The sequence below is a fragment of the Triticum urartu genome, chromosome 5A, assembly GCF_056163025.1.
Source record: "Triticum urartu cultivar PI428250 chromosome 5A, HENAU_Tu73, whole genome shotgun sequence".
NCBI lineage: Eukaryota > Viridiplantae > Streptophyta > Magnoliopsida > Poales > Poaceae > Triticum > Triticum urartu.
The window spans coordinates 669975609-669991991 of NC_141877.1; the positions used below are offsets into that span (position 1 = coordinate 669975609).

Here is a 16383-nt window from a genome sequence, read left to right on the forward strand (position 1 = left end):
GGCCTCATAATAATCTTACACTATTTCCGTCTCAAAATATAAGGGATTTTTAGGCTAAACTTGCCTACAAAAATGTTTTACATTTTTAAGCTGGTATTCTACTTTCATGACAAAGAAGGATAGTCCTTTAAAAAAGCATCCAGGCCCATAGACATCTTGTGAAACCTTCTTGTTGCTCTGCCCATGATCTCTCTTGGGCTGGAGCCTGAAAACTTCTTGCCAATCATGGATGCAACTGCTGCTTATTTCCTCCTCCTTCGTCGCTGCATCTGGCAGATAACCGTTATCTTCCCGTCTCATATTCCGATCTCCGCCCTTTCCTCGGCGACCAGCCGTTGACGCGCATTCTCCCCATTGTCCAGATGTGGCCTGTCTCTCTCTCTATCTCTCTCTATCTCTCTCTCTCTCAGCAAATCTGGCCCATCATCAACCAACAAGATAAACATTCCAGGCACACTATTACATTCCTTTACTATACATCATCATTATATATTGCTTGTGTTCTTCACTTTGCCCATCGTGTAAAGTATATTTTCAGCCGAAGATTCGATGGCCACAACACATGACACATATATGGTGAACTCTTAAGAGACCATGGAGGAGGAGCCTTGCCCTCGAAGTTATTAGAGGAGCATCTCATCTCCATCTCCTCTTCCTTTCATTGCGCCGGCGGCCCTTTTTCCATTTGCTAGATGCCTCACGGAAGACAGACTGGTGTAGACGCATTAGCGGCCGTCCTCCTCTCCCCTCCTCTCCTCTCCTCCAGAGGGAGGATATATTCCTTCCCGCATGCCTTGCTTTGCTTTGCTTTATTGATTGAGTTGAGTTGCGGTGCCAAAAAGAGTTTTGTTTGTTTAACCGGTGTCGCGCGGTGTTTTACACAATCATCTAACACACTCCAGGAGGACAATATCTGTGATTATTCCCTTGTACATTGCACTTGCTGGTCATATTTTTTAACCCTGTAAAAAAAAACTAGTATATGTGGGTAATGACCTGACAGGCGATCTCAAAATTATACTTTTATTCTTGTTTCCTGGCATGAAATTATGAGCGACAGTTAGGGAAGGTTCTGGTTTTCAACGTCGCTTAACCAACTTCTTTTTTTTCCAGGTATATTCAACCTAATCAACCCATCTTAAGTTCTTAACTAAAGGAATTCGCTACAAATCTCATGTCAGACTTTTAAGCATGGCAATTAAGTTGTCATGAGCATGACAATTTCCTTCAACAAGCATGTCATGCTTAAGAATTTGATGTCAGATTTTTAACATTTCCAAAATTAAACTCTATTTCTTTTCAAGTACGCGTGCATGCATGCATCCAAGTTATTCTTTTTTTGTCAGCGGAGTAAGCAGCAGGAGCCAAGATTCTATCTCAAGTGCCACCTGGCAATTCAGACCAACTGAACAACTTCCTTTGTCGTGGTAAGTGAGTGAGTCTTCCACAAGTCTCCTACCAAGCAGCAGATTACATGCATGCATGCACATCTACTTTTCTGCTCTTGTGTACAAGACTGAAAGACTAATACGAGTGCTGTCTGTCTGTCTGTCTATCTGTGTTGTAACTGTTCAGCTTCAGGGTTACGGTGGAATCAATAATGGACATGCATGTGTCAAGCAGCAAGTAGGCATGACTCTTGCTAGACTTGCGGCGCATACTCACACATGTGCAGCTTAACCCTAGTTAATGTGAATCTGCAGTTGACTCCAGGCATAGGTGAGTCTTTCGGTTCTCCTACTTTCGGTCCTCGAACATTTCGTTTGTTCGAATTCAAATGCCGAAACATGAAGACCTAACAAAGTCTTCTCTATCTACTACTACCATCTTAAGACTGGAGAAAAATACATTTCCACACATTCAAATATCTCGCTGGCATCCTTCCCTTCCGCTTCCCCTTCTTCGAAACCAGAGACCCCTTCATGTTGAGACCTCAACTCTTTCCTGTGAAAATCCTGCAAAATTTCAAACTTATGTTGCCAACATTGCGATGAAAGTGTCTTTTTGTTAGGTAATATACAAATGTGTGTGTCCATGAACTTCATAACTCTTGAACATAAAAGAACACTATATTATATTAGAGAAAGGAGGAGGAAGAAAAGTCTCACAGTCTGAACCGAATCCCACTCTCCGAGGAGGCTTCACCATGACACACCCTCCTCTTTAGATTTTTCCTTTAGTTTAGCCTCTCTCTCAGAAAGGTGCTGGTCTTTAGCTCTTTCCAGGGGCGGCACTCCTTGTGTTGGTGCCCACAAGCTTGATGCTACCGCTCTGTTCAGTGCTCACTCCTTGTGTAGGTGAGGCTTTCAGGATCCGATTCCCTGGGTCTTGAGCTTTCAGGTCCTGTTGCAGCATAAAAATGGCTTGGTTATACTTTGTGATCTTGGTGATTCATTCACTCATGGCGCTTTAACCGCTTCGCCCGTGCGCCGAACAAAAGTTCGCGCCTATGGGTTTTTAATAATGGTAGGAGATGGGTGCATCGCATTGGGAATAAATAAAGCATGTCTTAGTCTTTGCAACCGATGGATTGGTTTAGAGCAGCCTAACCATGGGGTTACTGGTTAGGCTGTTTTTGTAATGGTTGCAGAACTGCAATGTTGATGGATGCCTGAGCAATGGTTTTTCATCCTCATTTTGGGTGACATCTTGAACAGAACAACTCCACATTTCACCTCCTCTTATCCGGTGAGGCGTCGACTGCTCTTCTTCTTGGCTGCCGAGTCAAAATTGCACGAATCTGACAATAAGACAAAGCCTGAATGAGAGAATTCAGCACCTTAGGGACAGCTATAACCTTATCTGTGTATTCAATCAGTCCTGCAGATAGCATCAGGGGGGCGGCAGCAGCATAAGCATATTGGACTGTACCCTCACAACATTGTCCCAACGTGGACGAATTTGGGACTGCAATTAGCAGTACAGGTGCTGATGACAGGAGATGCTTGGTGCCATTGAGGTAAAGCACGCCAGCTTTACGCTGCGATTGCCATCAGAACAAAACACACGATTCGGTTCATGTTGCAGCGAGAAATTCCATCTTGATAAGCAACTAATGTCTGTCGATCACCCGCGCTGTTGCGCAAACAACGGTAGGGGCTCACTTATCTGCTCCAAAGAAGATTCGCAGACGGGACTTGTTATTTCTCCATCCCTGAGGAATAGATAGATAAATATGATGAGTAATGAACCATTCATTATTTGAGCATGGATGATACATGTGCGGTTCATATCTGCCCAAGTACATACCCAGAACTTCAGACCATGGCAAGGTAATTATCAACTATACATTGACAATTAGGGGTCAGTCCTCATTACTAATATGCTTGTGATTACATTTGAACAAGATGCCTACAAGACTGATGGTTTGTTTCCCTTTTCATCTGACAGAAGGAAGCAACAAGGAAATTGCTGGCATTAGGGTTAGCAGTTAACAATGTTAAGATGCTGCAAGTATTAAATGGGTAGACAGATTTCTATGTTATTTATTTTCACCTGAGAGAAGGAAGCAGCCGAGAAATCGGCGGTACCTGAATTAACAATGTCAAGATGCTGCAACCTGCAACTTCAAGTATGAAATGAGTAACATATACCCAATTGCTAAGCTGAGACTTCAGAATAAGAATGACAGCATATGCATACGAGGTATACCACGCAAATCTAATCAAGCAATGGATATCAAATTGTGTAGATGAAACCATCAACACTCGTGAAAGATCCTTTGCTCAGCCAACTTTGGAGATCATACAATGCAAACCAAAATCTCACAAACAAACAAACAAAAATATGTCTGCTGCTTTATGTTGTGCCACTAACATCCATGCCCACTTTATTCCCAGTCTTGCTGCATTCCACAATTGTCAAGTTGTAAATGTTCCTCCAAGTACAATATCAAAAAGGCGATTATTGTTCTTAAACATGCATTTCTCATGCAATTCTACTTTCCAGGTGTCTGGAGGTTCCTGAAGGAGAGAGCTTTCTCAAGGCATCGGATTACGGAGATCTAAAATTATGATATTCTATTTTGTTTTCACTGTACCTCACCTCACCACTCATGCATTAGCATCTTCTTGTCTAGTTTTATGAATAAATATAACAATTTGTTTTGTTGATATCATGGAAGTTGGACTAGATAAAAAGTTAACCAATAATTAAAGATACAACCGTCCGGCAGTAATTTGTCTGAGAAAGTTTTCTAAATTTATACCGCATATGTACCATCGATTTCTTTTAACTGAAATGTACAAAAGTGTTAAATCAAGATCTTCATTGATTCGGACCAAAGACAAAGTTTGTCTGAAAGCCAGTGTTCGTAACAATTTCAGAACTTTCAGAGAAAATGACACACTGCAAAACCAAAGCTTCTGACCATGTATGATGCCTAGCATAAATTTACTTACAGAAAATACCTTCATTGATAATACAATGAGCTACAGTTAGTCGAACAGAGCAAATATGGGATTAAAGACAAAGAGTACATGTAGCTGCTAGCTTGTAACTCAATGGGAAAATAGTCCCATGCGAATAAAAGCAAAAAAAAATGGACAAGTAGTGGAATACACAAATCATTTATAATCTGCCTGTATGTAGAGACAACTTCTAAATAACTTGTAACCTTTTTCAAAAACTCTTTGATTCAAGTTCAAGAAAATTTGATCATATTAGATGTCAATTTGGCGGATCCTGGAAGATTTGAATGTTTTGATCTTTTTGACTCAATGCATATTGTTTTCCCAGTCGACCACCACCAAGAGAGCTGAATGTTATTATTTCCTCGCAAGTTTTCTTTTACTCTAATGCCTCCTTTCACAGAAGTATACGCAAGCATTTCGAGAACATGAAGATTATCGACAATCAATAATGGCGACCATAATCCTCTACATTTTTCTTATTTGAACTGATGAAGGATGCAAGGTTATGAGTGTTATATTTTTGGAGCTTTATTATATAGTTCTACCTCCGTCTCAAAATGTAAGACGTTTTTGTAGGCTAGTTAACAGAGAACCAATATATATAGCAAGATAAATGGGCGAATAGCGGCTTTGATGGAAGATTTCAAACACCATAACCATATTGATTCCACATGAAAATAGTAACATGAGTACTAAAATACATTGATACTGTACCAGACCTTGCAGCCTGCCAAACAATCTACTCAAAACAAGTGACATGATCAGCAGAACATCCATCAAGGTGGCGGCGAAATGCTTAACGAGTAATTTGATCGTCGCAGCAGAAATATTTGTTAGGATCATTAGTCCTAACTAACCTACCGACTTGCGTTCATCATGGCAGCTCCTTCAGCATCTCCACGCCGACACCGACACCAGCTCCGCGCGCTGCCAATGCAGGACCAGCGATCCGGCGCGCTTCTCCACGCGGAAGCCCCTCACCGGCACCTTCTTCAGGAGCGAGTCGGCCTGCGCCTCGGCGAAGTTGCTTATGTGCACCGGCACGAACCCGGCCGAGGTGAACATTGTCCGCCATGGCAGCAGCTTGTCGCCGGCGGCCGCGGCCTGGTGCCTCCTCATCACGCAGCTCTCGATCTTTGGCTGGATCAGGAAGCGCTCGATCTTGCTCGCCACATCCGGTTCGGTGCCCACGGCGTCCAGGGACTCGAGCAGGAACGCGCACGACTGGAATGCCTGGAGCAGGTGCGCCGCGAACGGCAGCTCGCCGCGGTCACCACTGCGGTCGACCGAGATGACAAGCTTGGCGCCGAGCCGCCTCACCAGGTGAAGGACCGACGGCACCGCGGCGGCGTGAACTGAGCCGACGGGAAGGTGGACCGCGATCGCGTCGCCGCCGGCAATGGCGAGGAGCTCCGTGGGGTCCACGGAGTCGAGGTTGAACACGACGAACTGGAAGGGGACCCCGAGCTCGGCGGCGAAGTTGGCGAGGTTCTCGTGGATGAGCTGCAGCTCGAGCGGGTGGTGCGTCGACGGCAGCACCAATGCGGTCACCTTGAGCGCGGCGCCGGGGCGGCGCTGCGCCAGCTCCTGCATCAGCGACGCCCACTGCTCGCCGACGCCGATGTCGAAGTCGAGCACGTGGATGCAGCCGGCGCCGCCGAGCTCGTCGAGCACGGCCTGCACGCAGGTGAAGTGCGCGAACTGGAGCACCGGGGAGAGCTCGGAGAAGGCCTTGTAGGCGCCGAGCTTGAGGAGGACGTCGACGGGCGTGGACGCCACGGCCGCCGAGGAGGCGTGGGCGCCGGTGGTGTCCAGGGCAACGCTCAGAGCCTCCTTGAAGTAGAAGGCGGAGCGGAGCAGTGGCGTCCCGGCCGCGGGGGCGGCGGGGAGCCGGTGATTGAGCCGTGCCAATATCTCGCGCGCGCCGTAGGCGTCGCCGGCCTCGACGAGCCTGGCCGCCTCGGTGAGCTGGTCCACCGCCGCCGCGGCCGCGCCGTCGTCGACCGGCGCCTCCGCCTTGGGCTTGAGGGCGGCCGCAGCGCCGTGGCCGGCGAAGGGGGGCAGCTTGGGCGGCGCCGCGCCGGCCATCGGGTGCTGCTGCTGCTGCCGCTTGGCCGGCGCCGCCGGGTCGAAGGAAGGGAACGCGCCGCCGTGGAACGCGTGCGGCAGGTGGTGCTGCTGCTGATGCAGGGCGGCGCCCGGCGAGGCGCGGAAGGGCTGCTTGGTGTCCTCGCCGGCGAGCGTGAACGGGAGGCCGTGGCCCGCGCCCCCCATGAGCGGCGGCGGGTGGCGGGGGAGCATGGTGATGCGGTCGAGGTCAAGATCCGGGGGGTCAGTGCCGTCCATGGCGGCCCCGGAGTCGTCGTCGTCGTCGTCCCCGCCGCCGATGATCCAGCGGAGGAAGGTGCTGTCCTGCGAGGAGGGCGGCGGGTGCGGCTCCTGCATGGCGGCGGCGTGGGGGTCGCCCCAGCCGGCCATGTCGAGGGGCGGGAGGTGGTGGACCCAGTCGTCCTTGGCGTCGTCGTCGTTGGCCCCGGGGCCCGGCGGCGGCGGCGGCCATGCCTGCGCCTGCGCCGGCGGGGCCGCGGAGACGTTCTTGGCGAGGGCCGCCACGCCGGCGGGCAGGGGCGAGGGGGAAGACAGCGTGGGATGCGCGGCGGGGCTGGCCCGGCGGTCGAGCACCGACGCGGGGTCCCAGAGGCCGCCGCCGCAGGCGAGCTGCTGGTGCTGGTGCTGGCGGCGGTCGCCGTGCGCGTGGGCGGGCGGGAGCAGCTGGAATGTCGTGAGCTGCTGCGTGGGCATCGATCCCCCACACGCACGAGCTGTGTTCACTCACCTCATCGCCGCGCCACAGCAGCAGCAAGAGGAGGAAGAAGAGCTCCGAGTGATCTGCTTCTCTTGCAGTAGGAAGGTAAGACGGCTTAACGGGAGGAGGAGGAGGGCAGAGGTGCGGGCAATGGCGGGGTGGAGGTGGAGCAGTGAGCGTCAGTTTTATTCGTTGGTGGGCGGGGTAGTGTCCGTGTCACGTTGCGGAATGGTAGCGTGCAACGTGAAAAAGGCAGCCCAAGCAAAGCAGGCAGCCTTCCTTGTTCCCCTTCCCCTTCCCCGGCCCCTCCCTCCCTCCCGACCGATGGATCAATCCACCTTTCCTGTCTTTCTTCTACCTCACACGACCACGCTGCTTTTCTCCCGCATACGCTTGGCTTGCCTTGGCCGACCGCTCCATTGGCCGTTAAGCTTGTCGTAAAGGACAGGAGGACACGCGGAGCGTCCGGACGACACCATCCATGTGAGATGCAACATATTTTCGACGTTCCGAGGGACGATTAATCTCCGGTGTCGTCGCGGTTTGTCCGACCGCTCGAGTACCATGGATGTGCTCTGCCAATGTCGTCTTGGACTGCTTGCAACGATGCCACACATTGCGTCGGCGGCCGAAGCGCGTCTATAGGAGGGCACCATGGTCTGTGGACATACATAGCCGATACCTGAGGGTGGTGGACACGGCATGGCAGCCTCGGGGATGTGGTCGGCGGATTTGAGGTGGCTGCAGCGGCAGTGTAACCAGGCTGAACTGCAATCAAAGCACGGGTTAGTGTGCAAAAATAGAAAATTTTGACGAGAACCATCAGATCCTAGACGGATGTCCTTAGATGTATCCCGTGGAATAGGTGGAGCTTCATAATCATTTCATGAAAACCCCCTAGCCAACAATTATATGTAAGTTAGATCCTTCCACTAGCTCCCATGGAATCCATCTAAGACAGCCATCCAATATCCAACGCCTCTGATTGGATTCTTCTATTTTTGCACACTAACAAGTGCTTTTATTACAGTCTTCCCCGATGTAACCCTACATCCAACGTCTCAGCCACTCCCATTGATAGGGGTCGAAGGTGGTGCGATAGTGTTCCGAAGCGGGGAGGCGAGATCATGTACCTGCTTCTAACGTTTTCTCTAGCTGCGTAGGTGTGCCTCATGATCGCACAACGTTGGGATCCAGCTTGCGACTCGTCATCAGCAGGTAGAATGGTTGTCGGCAATGACGGCTCTGACAACAAGTATGTGCATATACTCTGGATGAAAACATGTGACCTCGCTTCTCTCCGGCTTGATCAGGCAATGTCAACATGTGCGTGTTGTGTCTTTGTTGAACGTGTTGGCTCGAAGCTTGGCCTCACGATGCAAAATAAGAAGTTCAATCTTTGGCTGGGCCCGTCAACATCATCGTACGTGCATTGGTCCCTTCCTGAAGGTTTTAGGAGTAGCATACTTATTCGTAGGCCGGTCATATGTCATAGGGTTTTCGGAGATACTATCGCGAGGTAGACCTTTTCTGAATGACCCCGTGTGTTTCTTCATTTATATTTTGCAAGAAGATTTGTTTGGCATCGATGCTTGGCTTTGCATGGCATTGTTGAATAATCAATGATACATTTAGATGCCGGGGTTGGTCATGTTAAACATAGCAATCGCGACTGATGGACTGATTGACATGTATGTGGTGTTAGGAAGCTCTTCTTTCTACACCCCTAGTAATTAACAAGCTAAAGATCTTAGCTTAGCTTAGTTTTGAGGCGAACCTTTTTTACCAGCGATCCTTCTCAGCCCAATAGTTGGTCGTCCATTCCAACTCCGAAAAAAAGATTGGTCGTCTAGTTTTTTCCCATCCCTAGCAACAAGTCAACAGCTAGTATTACGTGCTAAGGACTTGGTGTGCTAACCAAAAGTACCAACGACTTGTTTTTTTTCTTCGGAAAAACTTCCAATCTATTCATCTTCAATCATGGCAGTACAACGAACACCAGAAATAAAAATTACATCCAGATCCGTAGACCACCTAGCGACGACTACAAGCACCGAAGCGAGCCGAAGGCGCGCCGCCGTCATTGCCTCTCCATCGCCGGAGCCGGGCACAACTTGTTGTAGTAGACAGTCGGGAAGTCGTCGTGCTAAGGCCCCATAGGACCAGCACCCCAGAACAGCAACCGCCGCCGATGAAAAATAGTGTAGATCGGAAGAATCCAAACCGAAGACACACGAACGTAGACGAACAACGACGAGATCCGAGCAAATCCACCAAAGATAGATCTGCCGGAGACACATCTCCACACGCCCACCAACGATGCTAAACGCACCGCCGGAACGGGGGCTAGGCGGGGAGACCTTTATTTCATCTTTAGGGAGCCGCCGCCATCTCGCCTTCCTGAGTAGGGCACAAACTCTAACAAGATTAAAAAAAACAACTAAAAACGGAGCCCTCCCGCCGACCCTTGCGAGGATCCACCGCGCCTCCATGGTCCTAGGGCCACCAGAGACGAGGCGGACCGGCGCTGGCGAGAGGCACGACTTGTTAATGAGTGTCTACTTAATTTTCTGTCAAAATAACCGGGAGAAATCGGGACAACGTCGTACGGCGTAGCAAATCTTCCGGTGGCCACTTTTGTAAACGGCCGGTGAAATGAAATGTTGCATCATTGCGGGCGGCGACTGGACCGCACCTCCAAGTACATACCTACCTACTCTCACTTGCTAGCCCATCGCACTTTGGTTGGAGTTGTTTCTATAGATAATGTCATCAGTCATCTGAGTGTTAGCAGAATTTGAGGGCAAAGAAACTTTTGTCGCCTATATGATGCATCCAAGGAACTTCAATTCCCACAAGCCCAAGAGAAAAAATTGTGTCCAACACCGATTTTAAGAAGAAGGTTAACTGATGCGGACCATCCCATGGTCATCCCCGTAAACCTACCTTCGTCCTAAGTGCCAAGTGGACCGATGACACGAGCACGTACAAGAGCTCTTGAGACCAAGGTGGCATCTTTCCTCTCACAACTCCCTTTCGAATCACATGAGACATGGCTACTACCTCAAACGAAGAAACTTTTCATACTCAGGTACCAAGGAACCAGCCACGGAGAAGCTAAGGAGCAAGTCCGAACGAGGGAGGAAAGTGAACACGAAGACAGAGAGCAAAGGAGGCAAGTCAGCGGCTACCCGGATGATCTGGATGAAGTCTCGGACGATTCGGACCCCCACCTGGACGATCTTGCCGAAGTGCCCGAAGACAACAACAGCCTCCTCAACGAAGCCGAATCATTTGGGCCTTCAACTAGATCATCTGGACCCAGCCGGATGTCCGGACCCAGCTGGATGTCCGGACCAAGTCCTGAACATTCGGGCCAGTAGCGGCCACGACGACACAGTCGGACGATCCGTATGAGGACCCGGATCATCCGGACCGCCATCCGGATCATCCGGACCTTTCGTGCATGCACGAATTGGGCCGAGGCCTATGTACCTCTATCTATCCCTAGACTATATATACTCCTCCTCCACCTACATTTTAGGGTTAGGAAAGGAGTAGCTCAAGATAGAGATAGATCTTTGCTCATCCACCTACCTCTCCCATGGAGATCGAGGCCTCCATGTGAGAAGATCCCCAAGTGGATTCAAGACCCTTTCTAGGATTGGGATGAACTAGCGACCTTTGTATCATCTTGTGTTGGATTTGGATCCATGTATCTCCTCTTTGTGTATGTGGATTTAGCACATGTGTGATTTGGATCTTGTTGATTGAGTGTTTTCCCTCTCATGTTCTTCATGTTCTTCGCGGGATCCCCTCCAATTCGTGAAAGATCGGCCATTAGGGAACATCATATTGGTATCATGAGCCACGTTGATCACGAATTTGGAGTACCTACCCCCACTTGCTAGCCTAATTTTGTGTGTTTTTGTCCAATTTCAAAATTCCCCACAAAAAGAGCCATACCAATTTTTTTGTGATTTGTTGGTTTGATGGTGTTTTGTTGAATTTGATCTGTGGATTCGTTGTGTTGCAAGTGGATCTAGCATTCCCCACCATCTCCACGAAATCCACCCCGAAATCGCCCCAATTTTGCTTACTATCCACGATTTGGAGTTCTTCCCGGCCCCATAGCCGAGCAGATTGACCTGGTTGCATCATCCGGACAACGTCCCGGATCATCCGGACATAGCCCGGATCAGCCGGACCCCAACCTGGATCACCCGGCTACCCCTGACGAAACTAATTTTTCTCCCAAAAAATTTCAGCCACCGCCATAATTTCGTACCGCCAACTTTGAGCCCCACCATACCACTTCCGCAAACCCCTTGATATACATAGCCATACCACCGCTTTCCGCTACCACCATTTGACATTTACCATTGAGATTTTGAGTTGCGATTTTCCGTTTCCTAGGGTGTTTCGGCTAACTAGGAACAGTTCGACATCAACCCGACTAACACTCATCATCGCCACGGACTCGACAACAACAACGACCACTTCACCATTTTGACACCACCAACCGTAAGCAAGGACGGTAACCTCGACAACATCACTTGCACATCCCCCTTGCCATTGCACTGCGAACCCCGAGCCCAATTTTGCGTCACTTCCCCTATCGAGACTAGCCATTTGAGTATTGTCGGGCAATGTTACTTGTGCACTTTAGTGATACACATCCCGCATAACTATCATAGCGTGCATATATCATCATATAATCTCTTGTGTTATCAATTGTTCCCGCATAGACATAATTGCTATCTTGTTTAGAACATTTTGCATAATTGGCCAAAGGAAAATATCAAAAGAGAGAAAAGTTTTTAAGCAAAGAGAAAACAAAGAGCTTGTAAGTAGTAGCCATAGCATCACCACATTGCATACCATATTGCCATATTTGATCATCTTGGATCATTGTGAGAGAATCACAGCGAACCATACATACCACTTCTGCAATCCCATTACGTTGAGAAGATTTTGAGTCGTTTTGGATATTAAGACTGCAGAATTGCTCAAACACCATATAACCCTAGTGTGCTGATTCGAAAGTTTGAAGGCACAACTAAAGATCAATTGAGATACTCTCAAATTATTGGTTCACTCATGTATCTTGCGAACGCGATGAGGCATGACATCGCGTTTGCTGTGAGCAAACTAAGCCAGTTTGTTTCCAAACTGGGTGATGTTCATTGGCATGCTATTGGAAGAATTATGCGCTATCTGAAAGGTACTATGAACTATGGACTTCACTATACCGAATACCCGTTGGTACTTGAAGGGTATAGTGATGCAAATTGGACATCTAATGCTGATGAGACGAATGCCACATCTGGGTATATGTTTACTCTTGGAGGTGGTGCTATTCCTGGAAGTGTTGCAAGCAAATGATCTTAACGAGATCAACAATGGAAGCAAAACTAAACAACATTAGACACGTCTGGTGTCGAAGCAGAATGGTTCGAGATATTTTGATGGACTTGCCATTGGTTGAGAAGCCAGTTCTGACTATCCTTATGAACCGTGACAACCAGAACATTATTGTCAAAGTAAATAGTTCAAAGGACAACATGAAGTATAACAAACACATAAGAATGAGATTAAAAGCTGTCATAAATTTAAGAAGCTCCGGAGCGATAGCGTTGGATTATATCTAGTCGCCTAAGAATCTGGCAGATCCCTTTACTAAAGGGCTATCACATGTTGTGATAGATAATGCATCAAGGGAGATGGGATGGGAACCACATGAGTTGCCATGGCGGTAACCCAACCTATGTGATTAATTGGAGATCCCATGAAGTAGGACCTGGGAAAAACAAGCCGGTGGTGAACCGAGGAGAGTAACTTTACTAACCCACTCCGCTAAAGATGCAATACTCTCAGAAACTGCATGGTAGGTTGACTATTGTCTTAATGTGTTCCAAAGCTTATGCAAGCAAGATGCTATCCTGCAAAGTGATCTTTGGAGAAACACACCTATATGATCCCGACTGCTGGTCACAGTCTATGAGGCTGGGGTGATCTCTAGCAAACTCATGAATAAGCCAGGAGTGTGACTAATATGCTCCACCCAAGGGGTCAGCCTTTGGCAGTCTAGTACTAGTAAGACATGTGGTGAAACTTTTTTACGCCAAACTAACAATTCAAGGCATAGTCCATTGTTCGGTTGTGAATGAGTGTAGCTAATTGCTCTAGGTGGAGTTCAACCTCAACAGGTCTCCACTGAAATACCGGTATATCAAAATAGTGTTTGGGACAAAAGACAAAATGGGCCCTTGAGATTTGGTGGGGGATTGTTGAAATATCGGGGTGGGCCTAGGGCCCATCTAACAACTTCAAAAAATCTACAAGGGCCCATGTGGGTTTATTTGGCAATGGATGTGGTGGGAAGTTTAGTCCCGTGTTGCTAGTTGGAGAGGAGTTGTACCTCCTTATAAGGGATTCTCTTTCACATCCTATTGGAGCTTGAGAAGAGAAGTGGCTCCCGCACGCTCCTCCTCCGCCGACCGCCTCGCACGACACGCCGCGGGTTGCTGAATGAGCCGAGCCGAGCTCACATCTATGTGCTTATTTTTGCCGGTCAGGAACAAAGTCTTTGACAGACGAGCCATCTAAGACATTGGATCTTGGGCTATCACCGACTCGGACGTGGGTCCAACCCACGTCTCTTCACGTGGCCGCACCTATATATGTGAGGCGTCTGCCAACCCTAGTCGTCACGAGAATCAGATCGTATCTCTGCCTTCACGCCCACTGTTGTTTCATTACTGCTGTTGCTGCTGCTACTGCCGGTGATCCCATCCCGTTCACCGCGTACACGGTTGACGGGAGAGCAGGCCTCCGAAACCCGCCTCTCCGGATCCTGTAAGGGAGAGGGGTGATTAGGTTTTTGGGGAGCGTCTCATACGTGACTGCTCGCCGCCGTTCGTCTGCTTCCTCTACTTCGTCCACGTCCGTTGGATCGTCTTCATCGTCATCATGTCCACTGACGCCGAGAGAGCCGCTGCCGAGAAGACTGCCGCGGACCAGAAGGCGGCCGAGGAGGCCGCCTCCACTGCTGCTGCTACGGCCAACTGGCCAACTAGAGGGTATAGCATGATTATCCCGCTCCTTTTTTTTTCTGTCTTAGCGGTACTAGCTATGTGTGTAGATGTTTCTACTATATGCGTAGTACGTGCTTATATATATTGCAATCATTATGTCCTTAATACTGTCAATGCCATGTTCATGATTATTTTCTAGATTAAATTAATCGAAAAATTGTCTATTTACTCAACATTGTGGGGGGATGGGCGGGGTCAGAAAGAAGATGAAAACAATACCTATTTGTGGGAAGAAGATGAATACAATCCCGGCTGGAAAAATCGACTGACCCTAAATTTCTATCAGGCGCCCGTCCCATATGCTGTAGTATATGTTTTCCGTTGAAACTATTTGTATACCTAGGATGCAAGCGAACCATCATCTACACATGCACGGTTAATTCGAGCTAGCTAGCTAACTTTGTGCATGGGGGAGAAATAGGCGTTAAGACATTGCTCCCTATGCACGATTAACCCGAGGTAGCTAGCTTGTGCATGCACAGGGATCAATACTAGGTGTTTGACATTGCTTCCGTATGGCATGTGTTCGGCATCGATCGTTGCTTGCGATTAATCTACTACCAAGATTAACCATCAGGCCAGACAGCAGTGCATCATCATGGATGCATATGCATGTTCCCAAATCCCAATAGGTAGATATCATATACTACAGTACATCTAACCTAGCCACCTGCAGCAGTGGCATTAACAACCCCCAACACTGCCTTGATTGAGCAGTCGCATGAGCCATGTGAGACCACCATACACACATAAAACCAAACATGGAGCAGTATATTATGAGCAGATTTGGGCAATTTGCAGGACAAGAAGACAAGCGAGACAAAATTTATATGCATGTACAACCTGGCCCGTCGGTCGGTGCGCCGCTCGGGGTCGTGGTCTACGGGATTCTATATTGTCGCTATGCGTACGACTCGTACTAGCTAGTGATTAGTTAATCATGGAGTACTCAAATCTGCAGCTACTAGTACTAGTTGATTGGATCTGCAAGGCTGCTAATCAATCAATCGATCGATCGACAGAGCCAGTTAAGGAGACAAGACATGACAGCTGCGAGTGTTGAGTCGCTTGGGGTTTTGATTTCCTGGCAAAGATCAGTATACAATGCATATGTATCAGTTACAGGGACAGTACTACATGTATGTATTTCATGTGGATCCATGTGTGTGCATGTCATGGCCACCGATGCAGATGAGTACCCGGGGAAACATCTGTGCATCAAGCCATCGACGCATGTCGATCGATTGCTGCTTCAAGTTGCCGTATCTGGGGATTATGTGTCTATCGTATCATTGCAATTTGCAACATACTAACAAACAAAGTGCACGCGAGATGCATGTCTAAGCAAATGCCATCCACATCGTTGGTCGAGACAAACATCATTGGTTGGAGATTTGGACAAGCACCAAGGTTTTTGCGCGCGCGCGCGCGTGTGCAAAGGTTTTTGCATTGCATATATTGACTTTACTTTGTGATACTAGTTTATACGCATAGATTTGTGTTGTGGTTTCCTGTGGGTTGACCTGAATTAATTGCCCCCATCATCTACCTTGCACTAGCTAGCAACCGGATACTCCTACTTTGTTTAGCTCGGAGTCAGAGATGGGTCAACAGCCAAGCTAACAGCCGGATAAGTGGTTGTCTTTCCTCCTTAAGAAAAGTCTTCTTCCTCCTCCCGCCGGCCCCGCGGCCAATACGCCCCACCTCCGATGGCCTTTCGTTGGTGGAGGTGCGGATGATCCCGGCCAGCCACCGGTGGGAGAGATTTATTTTTGCTTTTGTTAGGTTAAACATCTTGGTTGGGGCTGTGTGACGGTGACGATGCCCCTTAATATGAATAGTGTCTGCAACGTCCGATCCACATCCTGATGATGCGTATAGCATCGTTGGAGGACATGTCGAGGTGTATCTCCGTCGGATCTCGCAGGATTCAGGCGTTCCTGGTATTCGGTGGATCTATTTTGGATCCTATTTTTTCTTTGGCTTCGTTCGTGTGGCTACAGGTTTGATCTTTCCGATCTATGACTCTCTTTATCGGCGATTGTTGCTGTTATGGTGTGCTGGTCCT

The 16383-nt window shown here is 48.5% G+C and overlaps 1 protein-coding gene across 1 annotated transcript; it reads right to left on the reverse strand.

The window, feature by feature from the left end:
* Positions 1-5041: 5041 nt before the first annotated feature.
* Positions 5042-7517, reverse strand: LOC125511524 (scarecrow-like protein 6). The gene has a single exon (XM_048676914.2). It carries the CDS (start codon positions 7212-7214, stop codon positions 5301-5303), a length of 1914 nt encoding a protein of 637 aa, XP_048532871.1. The 5' UTR covers positions 7215-7517; the 3' UTR covers positions 5042-5300.
* Positions 7518-16383: the final 8866 nt, after the last annotated feature.